Raw genomic sequence first — 23,715 nt, forward strand, 5'->3', positions numbered from 1 at the left:
AACAACTTAAGAGAGAGTTTCTTTTGGTTCACACTCAAGAGTTTCAGTCCACTGTGCTGGGGAAGAAGCAGCAACAGGAGCTAGAGGCTAGATTGGTCACACTGCAACCAATCAGGAAGCAGAGACCGGGGAATGCTTATGTTCAGTTTACTTCCTCCTTTTAATACAACCCAGGATCCCAGCCTAGGGAGTGCTGTCACCCACAGTGGCAAGATGTTCCCATCTCAACCTAACTAAGATACCCTACAAGCATGTGCAGAGCCCCGTCCCCCAGGTGATTCTAGAGCTCATCAAATCGACAGCTTGAGATTGACAATCGCATTGCTTATGGTTGGCACATGGTTGTTATCTCAATGCTGGGAAGATAGGAGAGGATATATCCCTGGGGCGTGCTATCTATAGACAGTCTGTCAGCCTAATTAGCCAAATTGGAGAGTTCCAGGCTAGTGAGAGACCCTGTTAAAAAAAACAAGGTGGCTTGCTTAGGGAATGACAGCCGGAGTAGTCCTCTCGCCTCCACGCATACACCATGAACACATATATACGAAGAGAGAACGGAAGGACTCTTTGTTCTCTTCCATCTCCTCCCTCCATTCCTCTTCCTCCCTGTCCTGCTTTCTCTTTAGGTCGTCAGTGTTGACACCAGTATTCTCTTTAAGGATTGAAGAATTTCTCCCCCTAGTAGCTCAGAAAACTATAATAAATGCCCTCCATCCACGTCTCCTTCTGGAAACACAAAACCTTCTAGGAGTGGCCAGTCTGTTGTAACAAAGGATATAAAGCCTTTCACTACAACCTTTCACTACAACTGAAGATGAATCTGTAGGGTCATCCCACTTTAGAATGTCCTCAGATTTCTGCTGAAATGGTGTCAGAGCTCAGCTTCTTCTTTGGCTTAAACCTTCCTTCACTTCCTGTAGCTGATTTCCACCCACAAAACCCCCAAGAAATTAATTAATCTTAACATGTGTGTTCTAGGGAACCTGACCTGCAGCAGTCAAGATGAGTTGGATGCAGAAGAAGCAATTGAATGGACAAAAGAATGTCTGGGATTGGAGAGATGGCTGAGTAGGTTTTGGAGAGATGGCTGAGTAGGTTTTGGAGAGATGGTTGAGTAGGGATTGGAGAGAGATGGTTGAGTAGGGATTGGAGAGATGGCTGAGTAGGGATTGGAGAGATGGCTGAGTAGGGATTGGAGAGATGGCTGAGTAGGTTTTGGAGAGATGGCTGAGTAGGTTTTGGAGAGATGGTTGAGTAGGGATTGGAGAGATGGTTGAGTAGGGATTGGAGAGATGGCTGAGTAGGGATTGGAGAGATGGCTGAGTAGGGATTGGAGAGATGGCTGAGTAGGGATTGGAGAGATGGCTGAGTAGGGATTGGAGAGATGGCTGAGTAGGGATTGGAGAGATGGCTGAGTAGGGATTGGAGAGATGGCTGAGTAGGGATTGGAGACATGGCTGAGTAGGGATTGGAGACATGGCTGAGTAGGGATTGGAGACATGGCTGAATAGGGATTGGAGACATGGCTGAGTAGGGATTGGAGAGATGGCTGAGTAGTTAAGAATACTTGCTGCTCTTGCAAACTGGAGTTTGGTTCCTAGCACCCATGTTGGGCAGCTCACAACCTCCTATAACTCTGGCTCCAGGGGATCCATTGCCCTCTTCTGACCTCTATAGGCATCCATATACACCTAAACACAGGTAGACACACACATGCAAATAAGTACAAAAAAATGTAAGTCTTAACAAAAAATGTGCATTAACAGGATGATTGCAATACAAGTCAGTGGTTAATAATGTGTCATTTTCCATTCCAATATCACATGCACAGAAAGACACATGAACATACATCAAGACAAAATTAGCCCAACCACATGGGCAAGGAGCAAAACAGGGCCAGAGTCCAACAGTCCACTGGTAAGGTAGGTCTCCAATAACCTAAAGAACTTCCACTACTGGAGAGATGGCTCACAGTTAAGAGCTCTTTGTGCTCTTGCAGAGTATTTGAGTTCAATTCCCAACACCAATGTTGGGTGCCTTATAGACATCTGTAACTCCAGCTCCAGGGGATCCAATGCTCTCTACTGGCCTCTGTGAGTACCCGCACACACATGTGCACATACACATTTGTTGGAACACAGGCCAAGAATGGAATCATGTGAGAATTCTGAGGGCTTGTGAGAAAACTCCATGAAACAAACATACAAACAGGACAAGAGTCTCATGACCTCAGTTTTTTCATAAACACAGAACTGTTTTGGAATGTGCTTTTGCGCCCCTCCCAGGTGTGTTAGATAGGAGAGAGCTTGCTTTCTATTACTCATTACAACTGGCTATTGTTGTTTGTTTATATGCCTCCATGGAAAAAAACCATGTTTTTGGTTATGTTTGGCTTTTTGCCACATGTGACTTACTTGCCATGCATGGCTTAACCTTGTGGTTGAGCACTTTCCTCATATGACTCTTAACCCTTAGAGTATAAATTGTCTGAAGCTCTGAATAAAGTTGGCTATTGCATGAGACCATAATCTGCCTCATTTTTAGGCCCCACTCTCCCAGATTTACATTGCTAACTAGAGCAGTAAACACCCACCCACAGACAGGCACACAGATATACATATAAATAAACAATAAACTCAACCTCAAAAAAAATGAAAAGTATTTCCTCTAAAAAATGAAAAGTATTTCTTCTAAAGTCTCCAACAACTTTGTAGACTTCTTTTTTTGGTGGGCATAAATAAAAATAAAAAATAAAAGAAAAATTTGAACTATTAAAAAAGAACTGTTTACATCATGGTGACCAGAAGGAGAGAGGATAAAAAGGAGGTGGCTGTGAGTAATAAACACACCTGTGGCTTCTCAGTCTGTTTCTCCAGAATGGGGTCTCATTAGGTAGCCCAGGCTAGCCTCATCTCACAGGTCTACCTCAGCCTCCAGAGCAGCTGGAAGTACAGGCCTGAATCACCACAGATTGATCTGTTTTTGTGTCTGGATTATGTTCCAGCTTCGCTGATCAACCTCGCAGAATTCCTGCAGGCTAGCTCTGTACTCATCCTTTTCTTGTTCTGAGCCCTTCCTCCGGTTTGCATTAAGCTGAGCAGCTTGGATGGGGGTTGGAGATGGGTAGGTGGACACTGGAGGATGGAGTGTAGTTTCCCACAGTGAGTTTTGTCTGAGCTGGTGACACCAGCACTTCCTGGTGGCCTCGAGACCTATCCATCCTATGTCTGTGGCCTTAGGTTTTTCTCAGTGAGTAGATTTTCTTAGATTACTGATATTTTCTCCTAGGCACCTTCAACAGCACAGTTCAGTTCACCGGTTGCCCATATCATGTTACCATGGTAACTTACTATGCCATGGAAAACAGACGCTGAGAGTTGAACTAAAAGAAACTGAAGTAAAATTAAGAATACTCCAACTCCAAAATCACCAAAAGACACTTGAAAGAAGAGCATTTGCATCCCAGGCCGGTGAGATGTCTCAGCTGGTAAAGGCTGATCTCTGGAATGCACATAAAAGAGGAAAAAGAGAACTGACCCTTCTGACTTTCAAGTGTGTGTCTTGGTACACAGAGCATGCACACACATAACTATAATAAACCAATACAAATTTTAAAATAGTATTCTCATCCCAAAGCACTAAGAACAATTTGAGAGGCTAGAGATGCTAATTATTTTATTCAATCATTACATAATGTACACAGGTATTAACAGAGCAAACACTGGGGCTGGGGAGATGGTTCAGCAGAGAGGAGCTGTTGCTGTGTGCACATGAGGACGTGAGTTCAAATACACAGACAGCACTCACACGCAAAGTCAAACATGGCAGCATGTGCCTGTAACCCCCACGCAGTGGGGAGTGGAGACAGGAGGATCACTGGGGCTGGCTGGCTGCCAGCCTGACTTCAAGTTTAGTGACAGACCCTGTCTCAAGCCAGTAAGACACACACAGCCAACCAACACCAACTAGGGCTGACAACTTACATACATTCAGTCCCTGGGTCCTACATGATGGACAGAACTGACTCCCTCTGGTTGTCCTCTGACCTCCACATACATGTGATGATACACACACACACACACACACACACACACACACACACACACACACACACAGCATCCCACCCCATCCTACCCAATAGTCAGATCTGAACTTCCAGTGGTGCTGTTTCCTTGCGGGTTCTAGCTCTAGAGCACACATGGTGTGGCCTGTGTCCCCACCCACCTATTCAAAGACAGTTGTGCCATTCTTCAAATCTCTCTGGCATCATATCTTATGCTCTGATCTTGATTTAGAAATCATTTATTTATATATTTTTGTATGTGTGGGGAGTTTACGTGTGTAGAGGTCAGAGGACAACTTGTAGAGCTGATTCTCTCCTTCCACCATGTGGGTGGATCAGGGATCACATTCTGGTGGTCAGGCTTGGCAGCAAGTGTCTTTAACCAGATATCTGGTTGGCCTCTTATTCTGACCTTTTAGCCTCATAGAGATACCGAGATTTGCAGTGTGTCCATGTGAGCAGTCCAAGATTATCATAGGATATCAAAACCATTATTTGGTTCTGTAACTCACTGTATAGACAAGGCTGGTCTTGAACGTGTGATGCTCCCGCACACCCAGACTCTTCTCAGATGCTCAAACACATCTGTGAGAATGAGGTCCAGGGCACTGCTGCTGTGGTCTGGTCTGCTGTCAGCAGCTCTATGCAGGATCAGGCTTGAGGCTAAGACTTTGGTCTCTGCTCCCCCACACAGCCCTATATCTGGACTCTGGTTCTCGTGGCTTCTCCTGCGTGTGTCTTCTATTGGAAGAATGAAGGACAAAAGGCCACTTCAGCTAGCCTTAGTGTGGAAGAGTCCCAGCTCTGGGGCAGATTCGGGCCTGAATCCGGGCCAGGACACTTACTAGCTGTCATGCCCTCAGCTGATTTGTGTTAAATCCTTATTAACACTAGGATGAGTTCGTGCCTCTCCGGTTTGCTCGGATGCTTGGAGAAGGCAAGGCACCGGAAGGGCTTATCTCAGGAAAACCAGGTGTGATGAAGCATGCCTGCAATCCTGGTGCTCCTGAGTGATAGATGAAGATCAGAGCTCAAGCCAAACTTAGCTCAGAGCCTAGTCAGCATGGGGTCGGCTCCATCTCTTCAAGGGCTCTGAGCATGAGAGGGCTTGGCAATATGTCACTTTGTGCATCCACAAAGACAAATCAAAGCTCCACTGCTCCAGGCCCAAGTTGCCTCTGTCAACTCAGCAGGTCCTGACAAGGTAGCTGTCCTCTGGTGTGGGCCTATCTCAGAGGCCCTCTGCTGGCAACATGGGAGAATCATGAAAATTGAGTTTTGAAAGACTGCTTTTAAAAAAATGATGGCCTGACTCATCTTGAGCCTACTTGATGGGGAGAGGGTGTGAGGAACAGGCTCTTTTCTGTTTGACTGCTGATACTGACAGCCTTGGTTTCTGTGAGCTCATGGCTTGATCATGCATGTGATCCCTGGAGCTATAATCCCTTCCTCCCTTCCTATGAATGAAGGAATGGCCCAGAGAGGGAAGTCACTTCCTCAGTGTCTCACTGTAAGTTCTTCAGAGATACAAGAGCCACTGTCCTTGAGGCTCCGATGTTCTCTGCTTTGCCCTTCTCCAGATGATAATCCCCACGGAGGCAGAGCATCCAAAGTTCCTACTCCCTAATGCCTTGGAAGCTTTTAGATCCAGGCCAGCTCTTCCAGGCTGAGCTTACCTCGTGTTCTTTCTTTTGATGTAAACTTGCCCTAGATGTTCCCAAACCCAACTGCTTGAAAGTAACTCCTTTCCCTGAGCTCAGGAGCTGTGGCCCCAGAATGGGGATGCAGCCAGCAGCCTGACCAATTCACAAACAGCAGACAGAAAGCGTTGCAACTTTGGGTTCTTAGAATGAATACAAAGCCAGAGTGATTAAAAAGGAATCTGGGGCTGGGGATGTGGTTCAGTGCACAACAAAAGCCCTCAGTTCATCCACCAACACTGCAAAAACAGTTCTGGGGTGCATGCTTATAATCTCAACACTCCAGGAGGCAGGAAGATCAGAAGTTCAAGATCATCCATGACTATACAGTTTGGCGTCAGGCTGGACTATATGAAATCTGAAAATTTTTAAAAATTTAATTAAAAGACAGAGAATTGGAAAACAACTTATCTTAGTTGTTTTGAGATTCCAGGTAGCCCAGGTAGGCCTCAAACTTGCTTTGAAGCAGATGATCAGAAGATGACCCTGAACTTCCGCTTCTACTTCCTGTGTGCTGGGATTAAAGATGTGGGCCATCTTGAGTTTGACGAACTAGTGAATGACTGTAGAGAACCAGCTTGGAAAATACTTAGGAAAGAGGGTGGGCGGCTATGTTTGTTGCCAGTGTGACTTATCAAGGACAGCTGCCGCCTGGATGCTCAGTGGGAACCAGCTGTTCCCAGCGCTGCAGCCTCAGCACCCGAGTAAGTGGTTATCCTTGTTTCCGCTCCTTCAATCTGTGTCTGATTCAGAGTGGGCAGATGTATTTGGCTGATTTAGACCAGGAGAGCTGGTTGCTTCCTCCACTGGTGTAACAAAATGCCTGGCAGGAACCACTCTCTGAAGGGTTTATAGTGGCTCAGAGTTGGAGGGGAAGACAGGCAGTGTGAGCGGCATGAGGCATCTGCTGTCACAGAGAATGCTAATGCATCGCAGGACCGCAGCCTAAGCTGTCACCTTCAGAGTGGGCCTTCCCTCCTTAGTTAGGCATTTCTGGAAATATCCTGAGGCATGTTTTCACAGTGATTCTGATTCCCAACCAAGTTGACAGTCACTATTAACCACCAGCAGCCTTTCAGGATAAAATGCTAAATGCTAAATGCTGTACAGCAACTTAAAAGCAAAAACCTTCCTTCCTATCATAGGTGTGGATGCTGAGTCAAGAGGGGAGAACATCCTTCCAAAAGGTGCAGGGCCAAGGGAAATATGTTTTATCTCATGTGTGGATACCAACCCACAGACTGAATGGGCAGCACTGAGCAATCCCAGGTTGCCTATAGCATGCTTCTTCCCACACAAGGCATTCAAAGGCACAGCTGCTTCCCTCTGGTGAGCCTGGGGATCTGCCTCCTGAGGATAGTAATTGTTTGTGGATGACTATACATATTAACACCATTTCCTGTGTTGGTCTTTCAACTGGCCAAGACCAAAGCAGAGTGCCAGGTTCTCATGCCCATGATGAACACACAGGAGACAGAGGTGTAGATGCAAATGTGAGGCTAGCCCGCTCTACATAGCAAGTAGCAGGCAGAGCTACATAGTGAGACTGTCAAAAGATGGTCAGGGCAGACAAGGTCCAAAAAGACTTACACATGGGGACGGAAGAGTTTACAAATCCAACTACATTAGCAACTCTAGCAGGTTCCCTGCCCCACCAGTGATCAGCTAAAAAACCTCCTGGGGTGAGGAAAGACAATCTCAGTGTCTTGTCTGCAGGGACTGCAAGAAGGTAACAGCACTCATACACATACAGGTATGTGTACACATAATTAAAAAGAAAAAATTAGGAAAGATCCCTGTAGACTTAATAAGTGCCAGGTGTTAGAACTTAAGAAACTAAGTAGCCAGAATTTAGTGGCATCTAGCAATTTTGGATTTCAAAGAATGACGACAAAATACAGCTTTGTAGTTAAATGCCACACTCTGGAGTGCAAGGACTCCTAAGATCTGGCTGAACCACTGCTCAATTTGACCTCTGCTCACTTTTGGCTGTCATTTCAAGGGACTTCGTTTACAGGGCTCTTAGGAAATCAGTTCTGACCCAACCCACTGTTCAGGATGAAGTTTCAGAGTGCTCGTAGCTGGGGTTCATCCCCTGTACCCTGGCCTGTCGAGATAAATGAGCATTATCCGTTTTCTCATTTTCATGTTTGTGAAGAGGTCTGTTGATCACTCCACATTGAGACAGGGTCTTCTTTCAATCCAGAGCTCATCAATATGCCACCAGGCTGGCCTTGAACTCAGAGATCCGCCTGGCTCTGCCTCCTGAGTGCTGGGATTAAAGGCGTGCGCTACCACTGCCTGGTGCATGCTTTTAATCCTAGCATTCTTAGGAGGTAGACAGGAGGCTCTGTGAATTCACGAGCAGCCTGCTCTCACAGTAAAACTGTTCCAGAAGACTTTGCTAAGTTACTCGATGGTCTCTCACCTCTCTCGCTGTGAGGCGACAATGTCTAACCTCTCTCTCCTCCCTGTCAGGACACTTCAAACATTTCTTACTCCTACAGATGTGTGTATAGGCGTGTGCCTGTCATCGCACCCGTGTGTAGGCAAGAGGATAACCGTGGCTGGCAGTCTTGCCTTCCATCTTCTTAAACAGTATTCTAGTTGTGACAGGGCAAGGCAGTGCAGAGGTTCCTCCATCTTGTATTTTTGCTGAGGCCATTTCATGCTTAACTAGAATTTGATCTAGATGGAGAATCCCATGGAAAATTACCCTATTCCAGGAATCTGAGGTAAAGATGCCCCAGGTAACTTAGCTTGTTAATTTGCTTGCTCGTGCAAACCTCTCCCTCCAGCTGCAGAACAAGAAGTTGTCTAAGGATTCACCCGTCTCTTCTTCCATCTTGCTGTAGGGATGTTGGAATTGCATAGGCCCTACAATGCCTATATTTTATGTAGTTTCTGGGGATTTGATGTTATTCATCTCCCCAGACCAATTATGTGTTCTGAAAAAAACATTAAAAAACAAAACCCATCCAACCAACAAAAACCCACCATTTAAAAGTCAGGAACAACAACAACAAAACAATGTAGGGGCTGGGGATTTAGCTCAGTGGTAGAGTGCTTGCTTAGCAAGCGCAAGGACCTGGGATCGATCCTCAGCTCCAGGAAAAAAAAAAAAAGTTGGGAACATACAAAAGGGCATCATTTTTATGCCCAGTTCATGTGTGTGTAAGGTGCAGAGGTCAGAAGTTTCCTTGGCATATCTTCCTCAGTTGCTTCTCACCTTAGTGTTGAGACAGGGTCTCTCACTGAACATGGAATTGCATTTGGCTAGACCAGCTGGCCAGGAAGCTCCAGGACCCGCCTGTCTGTGGCTCCACAGCACTGGAGTTCCATGTGCTGCTGTGCCCGGCACTTTTGTGGGTGCTGCATTCAGGTCCTAGTATCTGTGCGGTGGACACTTTATCCACTGAGTCATCTTCTCAGCCCCAGTGACAGACACCACTAAAGGTGTTCATTAATTTCCTTCCAAGTCTTTGCCCTTCTATATCTGCAGCATGGTCAGGGGCTCCAGGTTATTGCTGAGGTCCAGGAAATAAAAAAACAGGCCTATTTTCGTTATATCACCATGACCCTCCTTATACCAAAAGGAAAAGGTACAAAAGGCACTGCACAATGACATGGTTTGTTTATGGGAGTATTTAAAAATAAAATATCATCATCATAGTAAAGACAGAAAGATCCTAAAGGTGACTGGAAAAGTTCCTTTTTAAAGAGAAAAGGGAAATTAGGGTAAGGTCAGTCCGGGTGGAAAGCCGTTCCCTTCAGTGAGAGAACTGCCTGCGGTCTGCAGTCTTCTTGCTGATGTGTTTAAAGATCTTGGACTTCTCTACTTTCTTTGTTTTCTGGTAGCCGAATCCACCACCTCCTCCTCTCTTTTTAAGCTTGCCATCATGGCTGCTCACGTCTACAGGTGAGTGTTAAGGAAACCAAGCAACAACAAGGACAGGCTACATTAGAGGAAACCCCAGCCTGCCCAGCACCACCCCTGGGCCAGTCTCTGCTTGACAAACCGAGACGAGACGTGGGGCCTGAGGCTAAACAAGGGACCTACAGGAGACCAGGAGGGACAAAAAGCTGCACACAAAACGAACAGGAATGACTTTATCCAATCTGTCCTGGAATTCCCTCAGTTACTACAGCAGCATTCAAAGTAGTCTTCTTATCTGGTTCTTCTGAAAATACAGTCAGTCACACACACACACACACACACACACACACACACAGAGAGAGAGAGAGAGAGAGAGAGAGAGAGAGAGAGAGAGAGAGAGAGAGAGAGAGAGAGAAACAGACCAACTGGGAAGTTCCTTTTCTCTTTACCTGGAGCAAGGCTTAGGTTTATTTTCTGTGCCAGCCTTACCATTTCCTTGTAGCTAAATAGCCCTCCGACGGCTATGAGGCTGGGCATTCTGAAAGTGCTTATCCACTCTCTTCAGCTGCTACTTCCCATCTCTCTGCTTCTACTCAGAAGACACAACTACCTGCCTTCCACTGACAGTCACCCCCCCCCCCCGCTCTCATATTATTCTGTGTGTATGGATGTAGTGTGTTTTAACTGTGAGATGTTTGGTTCTCTCTGTCCACTGTGGGTCTAGGGACTCAAACTTGGGTTGCCAATCTTGCTTCTATCCACCATGCCATCCTTAGTCCTTTAGAGACTTAAACCCTGAGCTGCCTTATTCTGGTAATTCCCACCTCAGTGACAAGTCCTTGCAGACCCTCTTCCTAGTCCCATGTCCTGCTACTGCAGACAGATAAACACGGGCAGGATAAACTCAGAGCCTTTGGCTGGCAGTTGTACCAACTCACCGCTAAGCCCCAATAGCCTTGATAAGGCCCTTAATCACAGCACAATGTAATAACAAAGAAAAGGATACTCAGATCCACGAAAGGAGGGACCTTAAAACCAAAAGACAGAGCGACCTGAGGCAAATTTAAGTTGTTCACATTAAAGATCTGCTTGAGAGAATGCGAGTCGTACGCTCGGATGTAGGACTTGTATGCTTCTTGTGCAGACTTATGGAGAAAGTAGTTCTTCTCAATCAGCTTTTCCAGCTGGAACAGAAGGAAAAAAAGGCAGACCTCAATGATTAGAACAGTTATCCTACAAAAATACCCATCCTAGCACACTTGATTTGGCTTTGAACTCTCGGGAAACCTTAGGACCCCACAGTGCAAGCCAGCATCACTCCCAAGTGGGAGGGAGCTTGGGAGAGTGACTACAAAACTCTGTAAGGCAGTACTGAGACACAGGCGATCTCTTCCCCAGAAGACAATGAAGACAAACAGCAGCATACCTGAGACTGAATATCAGAAACTTTAGACCAGGAGAAGTCAAACTGATTCAATGGAACCTAGAGAAACAAAGTTCACATATCAGTAAGAGAGGCACTCAGTTTTAGCTGCATGAAAGGCGAAGTGTCCCATAAGTAGCAACAGCAGGGACAGCCTGGGCTTGTGGAACCCCCGGGCCGGACTGCGATTTGCTGCTTGCTGCCTCCTGTCATTAGGGCGTTCCATCTCTGCCCTGCTGAGACTGCACGAATCCCGTGTGGAAGCCTGCATTTCTTCCCTCCTCAAAAGCTGAGGGAAGATGAGCAGAAGGCTCTTCCCTAGGAGCTTCTGGACCCTGACCTTCAGGGTGATAAATGACTACCTACTTTTCCCCTTTTCCTAACAGGGTTTCACTATGTAGTCCTGGCCAGTCTTGAAGCTGCTGAGATCCCCCTGCCTCTGTGTCTTGATTGCAGGTGTGTAATCCATGTCAGATGACTACCTCTTTTTCTCTATACCAGGAGAGGGGCCTCAATACCACTCTGCCTTGTGTCTGGAGCATGGGACACCAAGCCCATGCTTGGATGACTCCAGCTCCCAAGGACTCATCACTTATTACCTCTTACTTAACTGGGAAAGCTGAGAACCTGTGTTTATGCTATAGATTGGGGAAGAAAACAGGTCTGTAAGGGCTGGCTCCTGCCCTCCCCTCAGAGAGCATGCTTATAGTCCTATAGAGCACGCAAGTAAGTGATGGAGCAACCTGGGAGCACAGGTTAGAGGTCAGATAATGCACTGAAACCAGCATCCTGTGGAGATACAGGAAGAGCAGCTGGCGAGGGTGCAGAGACCTCAGGGCAACTTCAGGGAACTGTGCCATATTGTAGGAAGGGGAAAATCCACGTGGTAAGACTGTGCCAGGAGGGTGTCACGGTGCCAGTTTCAGGGCAGGCCCGTCATGTACCCACTAGGCCTATCAATAAGCAGGCCAAATGCAGTCTGGATGCATTTCTGTTCTGGCAAGCTGGCCTAAGGGCAAAGCCAGGCAGGTTGGGGATGAAGGAGACCGTGACCAGAAAATACACAAACCACTTTCCTAAAGAGGCAGACTGAGGAGGAGGCAGAGCCAGGGGCGGTGGTCAGCTCTGAAGGGAGTGGCAGGAGGCTGAGTTGAGGGAGGAAGCAGAGCTTCAGAGGGAGACTTGGGAGCATGGGGACCAGAACGTGTGGGCAAGAGGGAGGAGGAAGAGGAGGCAGTGGCTGGCACAGGAGAGCAGATCTGCCGCTCTACTCTGAGGTCTGCACAGCAGACTGCAGGGATGCTGGGGAGTGGGTGGGGTTGACCAGGTCTGCAGAGCTCCAACAGGAAACAGCTGGGGACTGAGCCACAGGTCCATTCCTGTCCATGCCTCCCGGGCCAGGAGCACATATCATCTTAGTGACCGCAGCACCTGTTCTGACAGCACCATCCCAATTTCAGCTAACCCCTACTCTACATACAGACAGTACCTGAGAAGAATCCTCACAGCAAGAAGACTTTCCTCCCGACCTAGACTCTCCAAACAAAGGCCCTGATTACCTTGGATTGCTTCAGGTAACGAAGGAAACCCAGCTCTTCAGGGCGTAGGATGAGCAGGGCGTGCCCTCTCCCATTCAGGCCCCTGGCCGTTCTACCCACACGATGAATGTATTCCTGTGGCAAGACAAGAAAGCTGGGTTATGACCTCTTCGTGAGTCTACAACCAGCATATTAACTGTGTCCTGTGATTGAAGGGAGCGTGCCAGCACACCTGCACAAGATGGTGTACCAATCACAGGGCAGGGCCACCTTCACCTTCACCACCCCTGCTGACATCGGGCCAGCATTCCCTCTGCAGACACCTTAACAGGGTCAAACACCAAGGCAAGAGAAGCTGCACACATCAGCATGCCAACATGTAAGAGAAGCCTCAAAGCCAGTCACATCAACACTGATCCAGTAAGATAACTATTAGGTATAAGTTCATCTTCAAAGAAACCTCCTATGAAAATTATGTTTCAATGTTAGCTGACAATTCACTGTAACTCATTGCTGATTAAAAGGACTCCTTTTAGCCAGGCAGTGGTGGCGCATGCCTTTAATCCCAGCACTCGGGAGGCAGAGGCAGGTGGATCTCTGTGAGTTCAAGGCCAGCCTGGTCTACAAAGCGAGTTCTAGGAAAGACGCAAAGCTACACAGAGAAACCCTGTCTTGAAAAACAAAAAACAAAAGAAAGGACTCCTTTTGTGTATGGTGTACGTATGCACGTGTGGAAGTCAGAGGTGCAGGCCACGTGTCTAACTCTATCACCCTCCACCTTGTTTTTCGAGGTGGGACCTCTCACTGAACCTGGAGCTTGCTGTTTCAGTTAGGCAGCTGCACAGGCCCCCAGATCCCATTGGTCTCCATCTTCCTCCTTTCTCCTGCCACTGCTGGGGTTATGGATGTGCTTTACAAGGCCTGGCCTTTACAGAAGTACTTATCTACTACAAACATCACTGACTTTTATCTACTTCCTTACACAAATGCTATTTCCTTCTGACACCAGTTGGACACAACAGTCCAAGGATCTCACATTCCTAACTGGAAATCATAGACACCCGTCAAACCTCTTTTCACACCCCCTTTTGGTTCCACAAGGTCCCTAACACTTATCAGCACCAGTAATACCCTCCAGGGGACCGAGTGGCTGTTCCGTACAGGTAAGCGTCATTGATGTGAAAGGACATGCTTCTCTAGATAGCAAGTGCACTCCTTCACATAGATCCATTCTGAAGACAGCTGTTACCTTGGGGTCATCGGGAGGGTCATACTGAACAATCCAGTCCACTTCGGGGATATCCAGCCCTCTGGCGGCCACATCTGTGCACAGCAGTATCCCTGAATCTGCGTTGCAGAATTGGAAGAATGTGGTTGTTCGCTTATTCTGCTTTTGCTTTCCCTAGATTCAAAAACAACAAGAGCACAAAACCCATTCAAGTTGTTTCTGAGAGGAGAATGTAGAACCAGTCAACTGTGGAGCTGCTACCACACTTTAGCTCACGCTTACTCTGGCCCAGGCCCTACAACCCCAAATAGACCCCAAGCCCTTTGAGAAGACGGTGTCTCTCACTCCTTTCTTAGTACTTTAAGATTATATAACACTAGTTATGACAGTTTCGTGTAACATATCATATATTCCACTCACACTGACCCCATCACCCTTTCCTGCAGATTCTTTCCTCTTCCCAACTCATGCCCTTCTCCCTTCATGTCTGTGTGTGATCTGATGAGCTTACAGAAGCATGGGTGAGGGGTGCTTGCGGGCACATGGCACCAACCCGTGCTACCACTGAGGCAATGCCTAACAATCATTAGCTTCCTGTAGATCCTCAGGGAGGGGTGGAGCCTGAGCTCCTCCCACTGTCCAATCCTCAAGTAACCACAGCTGCTCTCAGATCCTTGTCCCCTCCCTGAACACACTGATCATCAGCTGGGAGATGAACCATTCAGATTGATGTTCAGATTGCAATACCCTCCAATCCCCAAATGCACAGAACTTCACTCACAGGCTTACCCCTTCCCAACAAGCTCATAGCCACCACTTACATGGATGGCCAAGACAGGCAGGTCAATGTAGTTCAGTAGCTCATAGTGGTACTTCACAGACATACATGATGAAAAGAAGACCATCACTTTCTTCTTCCGGTTCTTCTTAAGGAATGTAAAGAGCAGAAGGAACCTCTTCTCAGAGGGACACACAACATATCCCTGAAATGGTGCAAGTGAAGAGATTACTCACAAAGGCATTTTTTATCTCCATTAAGCAAAAAAATGTGTCTGAACCCAGTGATATACAGCAGTGCCTTTCTGCCACATTTAAGGACCATATCAACTCCAATTACATGGAACCTTTTAGTCATCAAAACTTTACCTTGGGGCTATGAAGACAGCTCAGCGGGTAAAGGGTGAATGCTGGTTAAGTGGCAGCTACCATGTAATCCCAGTGCTCAGGAGATGGGATTAGTGGGGCAAATTGGCTAGCTAGATTAGCTAAGTCTGTAAGCCCTGGGTTCAAATTAGACTCTCAGTATTCAAATGGTGAGTCATCAGGAAGATACCTGACATCACATGCATGCATACACTCTCTCAAACACACACACCTTTTCAAGATGAAACTTCTTTTTCTTGAACTCAGACCCGGCACCTCGTCTCTACCTTGCACGGCAATGTGCCTGCTCCCCCAAGCCAGTGTCCTCTCTATCACCCAACTTCCCTGGCACTTTATGTTATGGAGATTACTAAAAACAAGTTCTAGCTGCATTTCAAATCAGCAGCGACTGATAATGCTTCCCACATAAAAAGCAGACACTGGCTAGACCACTGAGTTCACTTGTCTGTTGCTCTGACTCACGTCCGTCAATCCATTTGCTCTGTGGATCATTCTGAACAAGCACAAGGAAACACCAAGTAAGACCCTACGTCTTTCCTTATTTACTTTTTAATACGTATAAGATACTTATTATAAACAGTACCTGCTCAAGCCCATCCACTGTGGCAACCTCTTTATCGTCATCAACACCCACATACAACGGCTCTTTTTTCAGAGAAATTCTTGCCAAGTCTTCAACTTTTCGAGTTTGTGTGGCAGAAAAGAGCATGGTTTGCCTGCGTACTGAAAAGACACAATAACAACCAAACCTTCCAAAGAATCTCATAATCACTTCATGATTAGACTTCAAGCAGAAATTCCAGGAAGAGGGGATAAGCTATTGGTGTGGATTCTCCAGGCATCAAGAGTAAAAAGGTTATATTGTGAATTTTAGGTCTATAAACATGGTAACTTAGGTGAAGTGGACAAATCCATGCTAAGCAAACGAAACCCAAGAGATGGGTAGTTAAGGTTTCCCTAGCCACCATCAATGCTTTCTTGAATATATTCATGAGAAAAGGAGCCAAAGAACCCCACGACAACTTGGAGTGAAGATGTATAGGAAAGGTCAGCAGCTGTAAACAGCAGACAGATCTGTTAACCGCTGAATGAATAAACGTACTATACTCACAATGCAGCACCCATGAGAACCTAAAGTAAGCTGCATGGTAAAAGGAGTACACACTGCCTGCTCCACTACACCTACACGTTTCAGAAAACATAGGCTCATGTACAAGGACAGAGAAAGCTGGTTAACAGTTGAAACAGAAGCTACTTGTATGAACTACTGAGGTGGAGGACATGCCCATCATCTTGCTTGCAGTTTTGATTTTTGAGGGCTACACACATTAGAGTATCAAACACTACAGATTTTAATTTGAATGATCTACTTACTATGTGTTTGTGTGTCTGTGTACTAAATAAAGTACCCTCAGAAGCCAGAGGGGTTAGATTCCTACTTCCACAATGGGCTAATTACATCAGGTTTCTTCTGTCAATTATGTATGTCAGTGCAGCATTGTATAACAAGAAGGTACAGGATCATGGCTTTCTTATAAACAGAAGTAATTCATCACGTAGAAAGACTTCTGCCATGAACAGAACACAGAAAGAAAGACTGCCTCCAAGGAGACAGGAACAGGGACCACAGCAGAGGAGGGACTCAGCCCAACAGCTCAACTCCTACAGGAATCTTAGAGCCACAGTAAAATTCCAGTATTAAAACAGTACTTGTCCTACAAGACCTCCAACCACGGACCTCTAACCACTCTGTGAGCCCCATGCAGATGCCGCCTACTTACCAGGCAAAAGTTTAATAATTTGCTTTAATTCTTCTTCAAACCCAACATCCAAGATACGATCAGCCTCATCAATAACCAGACACTGGAGATTCTTGTACATAAACCCTGGAGTATTCTGCATGTGGTCTAGGAGCCGGCCTGGGGTGGCCACGATGATGTTGATGCCATTGACGAGCTTCTGCGCTTCAGCAGACCTGTTACTGCCACCCATGATTAGCCCGTATGTGTGGACATGGTGCGTCATCAGTTCCTTCAGAACACCGAAGGTCTGCATGGCCAGTTCTCTGGTAGGAGAGAGAATCAGGACTCCTGTTCCTAAAAGGCAAAAGGCGACAGAAGGCCATCTCCACAAGTCCTTACGCGGCTCACCTCCTATTAAATGACGGCAGGAAGACACAGACACTTACCATTCCTGGGCATGAACTTCAACTTGACAATGAGCTCGATGACAGGGATGAGGAACGCAAGGGTTTTGCCGCTGCCTGTTTTCGCAGCTGCCAGAAGGTCCCTTAGCATTGCAGAAGAGAAGGACATTCATTGAAGCATGCAGATGCATACTCAACACCCCCACAGCTACGAGCAAGTTCTAGGCACCAAGTGAGAATCCCAAAACATGGTCCCTGCCTAGCCACCTCGGTATGCACCTAACCACAAAGAAAGACTGCTATAGTTTTCTTCAAACACTAGTAAATTACCAAAGCCTTTAACACAGCCAGGCATGAATCTATAGAGAACAAAATCAGTGGGAACACACACGTATTTCTTTTACAACTCCACAGTCTTGAGAGCAGACAGGAAAGTCCCAGTATCGGTGTCTACCATACCTGCCTTCCAGAAGTGGCCTGATACTTTTGTGTTGGATCTCAGTCATGCGCTTGAAGCCCATTTCTTCGATAGCCTTCAGGGTGTTTTCATTGACGAGGTTTGCCAAGGAAGCAAATGAAGTGTCTTCAAAAGCACCTGAGTGGAGGATTGGTCACGTCAGCAAGCTGCTCTGCTCCGAGTGGAGGCTGCCACAGCCGCCTAAACCCATGCCAGCTCTGAAGCGTGTCTCAGAGCAGGAAGGGACTAATGCTCAGTCACTGCCGACAGGCAATAACGAGAAAACACAGAGAAATGACAGTGTAAACACTAGGGCTGGACAGAAGGCTCCGTGGGTACAAGCACTTGCTGCTGCTGCTGCTGCAGAGGACCTGGGTGTGGTTCAGCTCCCACAGTGGCTCTTAACCATCCATCATTCCAGTCTCAGGGGTAAAATGACTTTTTACCCTCACGGGCACCAGGCATACATGGTGCACACACATACATGCTGGCAAAGTACCATAGACATACAAAACAAAGAAGTAGACAACCTGACTCCAATAAGATTCCCAAGAAAGTGACAGCATCCTGTGGCTCTTTATTTAGTAGTCAGAGCACCAGAATGCTCCCATGACCCAGATACTCAGCCATGCCCTGACCTCAGCTGCAGCTTCTCGGCTTGGCAGTAATGGTGGTCCTTATTTGTGACTGATGGTCACCTCCAGGCTTTCTTCCTTCCGGTTGTGGGAAAACACACCCATAACCAAACCTTGACTTGCATTTTCAGTGGGGCATTTGATAAATAAGTATATAATAGTTTTTAAAAATAGGCTTTGTTAAGATTTTCCCCCTCAAACTGGAGGCCAAATAAGAATTCTGAGCAAAAGACTCCTAGCAATGGGGGATCCAGAGCCTGAACCATTGACCTACAATTTGTCCTGCCTACAAGACGTGTTGAGGTAATGGTGGTGCAGAAACTGTGGGAGTGGGCAACCAATGACTGGTTCAGCTTGAGACCCATATCATGAGAGGGATCTCACCCCTGACATTGCCAGGAGGGCCAGAACCCAGAGGCTGGACGGCCCCGAGACTTAGGACAGAACTAAACATAACTGGGAAGAAACAAGTCAATGAAATGATTTCTAATGATGTCTGCTGTACTCATAGATTGGCGCCTAGCCCAACTGTCAACAGAGAGGCTTCACCCAGCAACTGAGGAAACAGATGCCGAGGCCACAGCCAAACGTCAGCTGGAATCCTGTGAAAGAGGGTAGGGGAGGACTGTAGGAGTCAGTGGGTTCAAGGACACCGTAAGAAAACCTAAAAAAACTTAATGAACTTGGGCTCGCAGGGTTCACAGAGTATTTTAACAAGGAAACAAGCAAGCAAGCAAACAAAGTCTCCTAAGTCAAACAGCTCAAACAACTAGATAGTTCTGATTGGAATACTAAATTCCAATCTAAATTCTTGAACATTAAGGATCCCAGGAGCTGTGAGAACATGAAAAGATAAAAATATTAGGAAAGCAGAGAAAGAAAAGGAAGGATGGAAAAGCGCCTAGGTACCACAAAGTAGAAGATGAAGGGAAACAGCACAAAGATATAAGTTGTTCTTGCTCACAACTATTTTTCCCGGTAATGAAAAGTCACAATGGAACCTTCAACCATGCAAGAGAGAAAAGCGACACTTGTAAGGAAGAGTCCACGGCCGTCATCACCTGTCAGTCCCAGGGGCAGGCTGGGCACCTCCCTGTCACCCGGCTTCTCCACTCCATCTTCTGCGTCCTCGTGAGCCCCAATGCTTTCTTCAGTTTTTGCTTTTTTGATGTCTTGGTTTAAAAATAAACAAAAAGTAAACAAACAAAACCCCCTTTATTATTGAAAACCACAGATCTGTAATGTAGAGAAGTATTTTTCAGAGTTTAACATTATTCCACATTTATTTGCTAGAAACCTTTTTCAGGAAGAGACTTGTTCAATATTTAAAATTTTGGGTACAAATGATTTGCAAACAAAACAAATGCTTTGAAGTTTCAAAGTATTACACTATCCTTAAAAAGAATTTAAGCCAGGTATCGCACACCTTTAACCCCAGCACTTAGGAGGCAGAGGCAGGCGGATCTCTATGAGTTCCAGGCCAGCCTGGTCTACAAAAGTGAGTTCCAGGAAAGGCACCAAAACTACATAGAGAAACCCTGTCTCACCCCCCGCCCCCCAAAAAAGAAAAGTATTTAAGCTCCACTAACTAATATCAGGACAGCTCCTATTCACGAGGAAAGCAACTCAATTAAGCCTGAAGCAAGCGCAAGGATTCCTTAGCTGGGTGACTGAAACTGGATTGTTGGGAAGTCGTTTTAGTGGAGGAGGAGAGGCAAAGCCTCCAGCTTCTCACTTCTGTATTCGACTTTCACAGGATGGTCCCAGTCTACCTTTCTAGTAGATTCTACCCGTGACTCTTAACACTGCACACTGGGTTCACTGAGCTGGGAGAGGTTGCGGGCTCACCTACCTCAATTTGTCCCATCTCAACAAGTGGCTCATTCCTTCCTTCACTAGAATTTAATATCCCCTTCCTTCAAACACTGCCCTGTACTTTCTGCTCACTGGGAAATAAGTTTTTTATTTATTCCCAACTTTCCTACATGTTATTTTATATGCTCTGCAAAGAAGTCTCCTTACAAGGGAAGGGGTTATAGACAATACACGGGCAAAAGACAAGTAAGTTAAGAGGTACTTTGTAAAATAACAAGAATCTTCACACAAAAAAGCCCAGGAAGATACTTCCCATCACCAGGCCAGATCCATACAGTGCTAATTAAAGTTCTGAAACTCTGAAATATGCAAAAATGCAAGCACTAGGACATGGCATATTCAGTTTATTTAAAAAGCTCAGTTAACTGCCCCCTACCCTTAGTAGAGTATTATAAATCTAAAGAAATTATTACCAAATGTGAGCTTTTCCCAAGGTTAGTAAATTTAACACATGACACAAATCTGGGGAAAAATTAAAACTCACGTCCCTTCTCCACCAATAAAATGTGTCTTCCAGCTGCCAGGCTAATCTCTCATGTGCTGGCGCACACAGGGGATGCTGTACACACACAACAAGGGAGGCGTGTCAGCAGCTGAAAAGCTACCTGAGTGATCAATCGTCAAAGAAAACACACCTACCAGGCCCACCATCATTTGCCATTTTCCTCTTCTTCTTCTTCTTCTTTTTCTTCTTTTTTGGTTCTGAATCAGGAGGAGGTGTTGCTGCTGTTCCCCCGTTGGTTAAAGTGGTAGGCTTTTGGGGTGATCTTTTAACCTTCGAGTTTTCCACCGTCTCTTCAGGCACACCTCCACTTGGTGTTTCTGCTGAGCCCACATTCACAGAATGTTTCACGGCTTTCTTAACTTTTCCGACTCTGACTTCTTCTTTAGGCACATCTCCGTTTTGAGGCTGTGACAGGCTCAGGTCTGATGCTTCTGTTAAAAACACAGAACTTATTACACTGTAACACGGAAGAGGAAGCTTACCTATAAACACTGACTTCTGAGAGAGAAACTCCATGGTTTCTGGAACTCCAACCATTTAGTTTTCCTTCTATGTTCACTATGGAAACCACCTGTTCATGCTCTATTACAGAAAAGGCAGTTTTGTTTTGTTTTTTAAGAAAAAAGTATCAGAAAAGTAAACAAAAACCTTATCTGTTTAAGGTTATACAGGAAAATGCCAACAATGTCACATAATTAAATCAATAGTGTTAGAAAGCAGCAAGGAGTGTATTTGATAAACATAACTGAATGACATTTATTTCATACTCCCACAACAATTGCTTATATAATTTCACATCATTCAAATCCAACTTTCCTAGACTTTGGTGAACTGAAAATTCAGTTAATGAAAACCACTTATTTGCCCTATTAAAGCTCCAAACTATCTTTACAAAGTTTCCCTGTTCATAGAAAAAAGGAGTTTACATTAACCACGTCAGGTAGCTACTAACTAGTGTTATAGTTATTCTACAGGAACTAAGTGAAGAAACTTGCCTTAAAGCCACTGCCCGCCTCCACCCAGGCTTTCTTTCAATGACTACCTGTTGCATTATTATGTGGGAGGTGATAATATACACCAGCACTCCACAGGGTCGCTTATCAGATATTTGCATTACGATCCGTAACAGGAGCAAAATTAGTTGTGAAGTAGCAACAAAATAATTTTATGGGTCTCGGCAGTAGGAAGGTTGGGGACCACTGATTTACATCTTACAGGTAACCTTAACAAGCTACAGAAACTGCAAGAGGAAAGGTGACATTTGTGTCAACTTTTCATTTACGTCGTTGTGGAAAAAAAACACGACGTTAAGGGATTTACAAACTAAGTTGGGCACGACAAGAACACGGGGAGGGTTCTGTGCTTAACATGTGATGAGGATCGCGGCAGGAATGAAGAGAACCCGCTAGGGCAGACGGTAGAAGACAGCAGTTGGGAATCCGTAGAGGAATTGATGGGAAAGAGCCGAGAAACAAAAAAAAAAAAAATCCTAAGCTCGGGCGGGAGAGGAGATCCAGAAATTAAATAATAAAAGGAATGGAAATGTATAGTACCTAGATCTAAAGTTCTACGTGGGGCCCAAAGTTGATGGGGGACTCTAAGATGAAGTTTTGCTGTATGCCAGCCAACGGAAGCCTGGGAAGCAAACCCAAGGCCTCCTGGCCCGACCCTGAACCAAGAAACCCACGCTGGCAAAGTCTGGCACCCAAACCACGGGGGGCTGAGACCCAGGCGGCCTGCTCGTGCCGTGGGTCCCAGGCGCCCGGCGGCGTTTCGGGGTTCCAGATGTCGTTCGCCACCGCGGGGTTCAGCACAGCTCACCTTGCAGCTTCAGGTTTCGCTGCCGCAGTTTGACGTTCCGCTTCTCGATCTTCTTGCGCAGGAGTTTCATCTGTAAGTGCGACATGTTGCCCGGCCGCACTAGCAAGCTGCGCCGAGCGGCGGGTGCACGTGCGCAGTTGGAACTCGGAAGTGTGTGTCGCGGGACCCAGCCGACCCGCGGGGCGGAAATGCTTCTTGGGCGGAAACGGGTTCCCGGCGCGCGGTAGCGGGCCCTTTGGAGACCGAGTTCCGCGCTGCGCCCCCTGGGGGAGTGGAGGACGCATTGCGGACGTGCTCGCCTCCGGTGGCGCGCGATAGGACAGAGGCAGCTTGAGTTTTCCAGAACTGAACAAAAAGGGCCGATTGGAAGAATTCCTCGTGGCTCAGACTCTGTGCCCTTCACTGCTAGAGCGGTGCCAATATCCAGTGAGAACACGTGTTTTGTTTTGTTTGTGGTTTTTCAAGATAGGGTGTCTCTGTAGGGAGATGTATGTATGTATGTCTTGGCTGTCCTGGAACTCGCTCTGTAGACCAGGCTGGCCTGGAACTCACAGAGATCCACCTGCCTCTGCATCCCGAGCACGGTTAAATCTTTAAAGCTTCTTGCTTGGGAGTTCTGTGAGTTCGAGACCAGCCTGGTCCACATTGCAGGGACTAAGCCAGTCCCTCCCACTAAAAACAAACAAAAGAGAACCTTGTTGCATAGGCGCTGTATTACATAAAATGTCTTTTTTACAACATAGTTATCCCTCAATTATTCAGGGCTTTCTAATTTGTTTGTTTGTTTGTTTGTTTGTTTATTTATTGCTAGTTGTGTGGTAGATGCAGGGCTTTCTTATCTATTTATCTATCTATTTATTTGTTTGTTTATTTATTGCTAGTTGTGTGGTAGATGTATGATAAACTCCATAGATAAAACACTGGCTTTTTACAGGACTTTCATGAAGACAGAAACACAGTTACAGAACACCAAGGCAGTTCATGCACCACCAGAGAAAGATCCTAGCCTCAGAATGGACATCGGAGTGAAGTTTTCATTCAGCGTCCATTATGCATAGACGTGTGTGTGTGTGTGTGTGTGTGTGTGTGTGTGTGTGTGTGTGTAGTAGACTGTGAATGGCCATGCCGACGGAGTCTTCGATGTTATAGTGCTGGGTATTGAACTCAAGACCTCTTTCATGTAGGCAGCCACTATACTAACTGAGCTACACACCCCTGCTCCTAAATGTGTACATATATATATATATATATATATATATATATATATATATATATTTTTTTTT

General features: G+C 46.1%; 1 protein-coding gene across 1 annotated transcript; it reads right to left on the reverse strand.

The window, feature by feature from the left end:
* Nucleotides 1-9,375: 9,375 nt before the first annotated feature.
* Ddx18 (DEAD-box helicase 18) lies at nt 9,376-22,621 on the reverse strand. The gene is made up of 13 exons (XM_036202770.1): nt 22,433-22,621; nt 20,746-21,042; nt 19,293-19,403; nt 17,599-17,734; nt 17,182-17,282; nt 16,775-17,089; nt 15,577-15,716; nt 14,651-14,812; nt 13,851-14,003; nt 12,623-12,736; nt 11,067-11,123; nt 10,647-10,824; nt 9,376-9,676 (listed from the first exon to the last, which is right to left on the reverse strand). The coding sequence occupies exons 1-13, from the start codon at nt 22,515-22,517 to the stop codon at nt 9,534-9,536; spliced, it is 1,992 nt and encodes a 663-aa protein (XP_036058663.1). The 5' UTR covers nt 22,518-22,621; the 3' UTR covers nt 9,376-9,533.
* Nucleotides 22,622-23,715: the final 1,094 nt, after the last annotated feature.

Source organism: Onychomys torridus, chromosome 11 (genome assembly GCF_903995425.1).
Source record: "Onychomys torridus chromosome 11, mOncTor1.1, whole genome shotgun sequence".
Classification (NCBI taxonomy): Eukaryota; Metazoa; Chordata; class Mammalia; order Rodentia; family Cricetidae; genus Onychomys; species Onychomys torridus.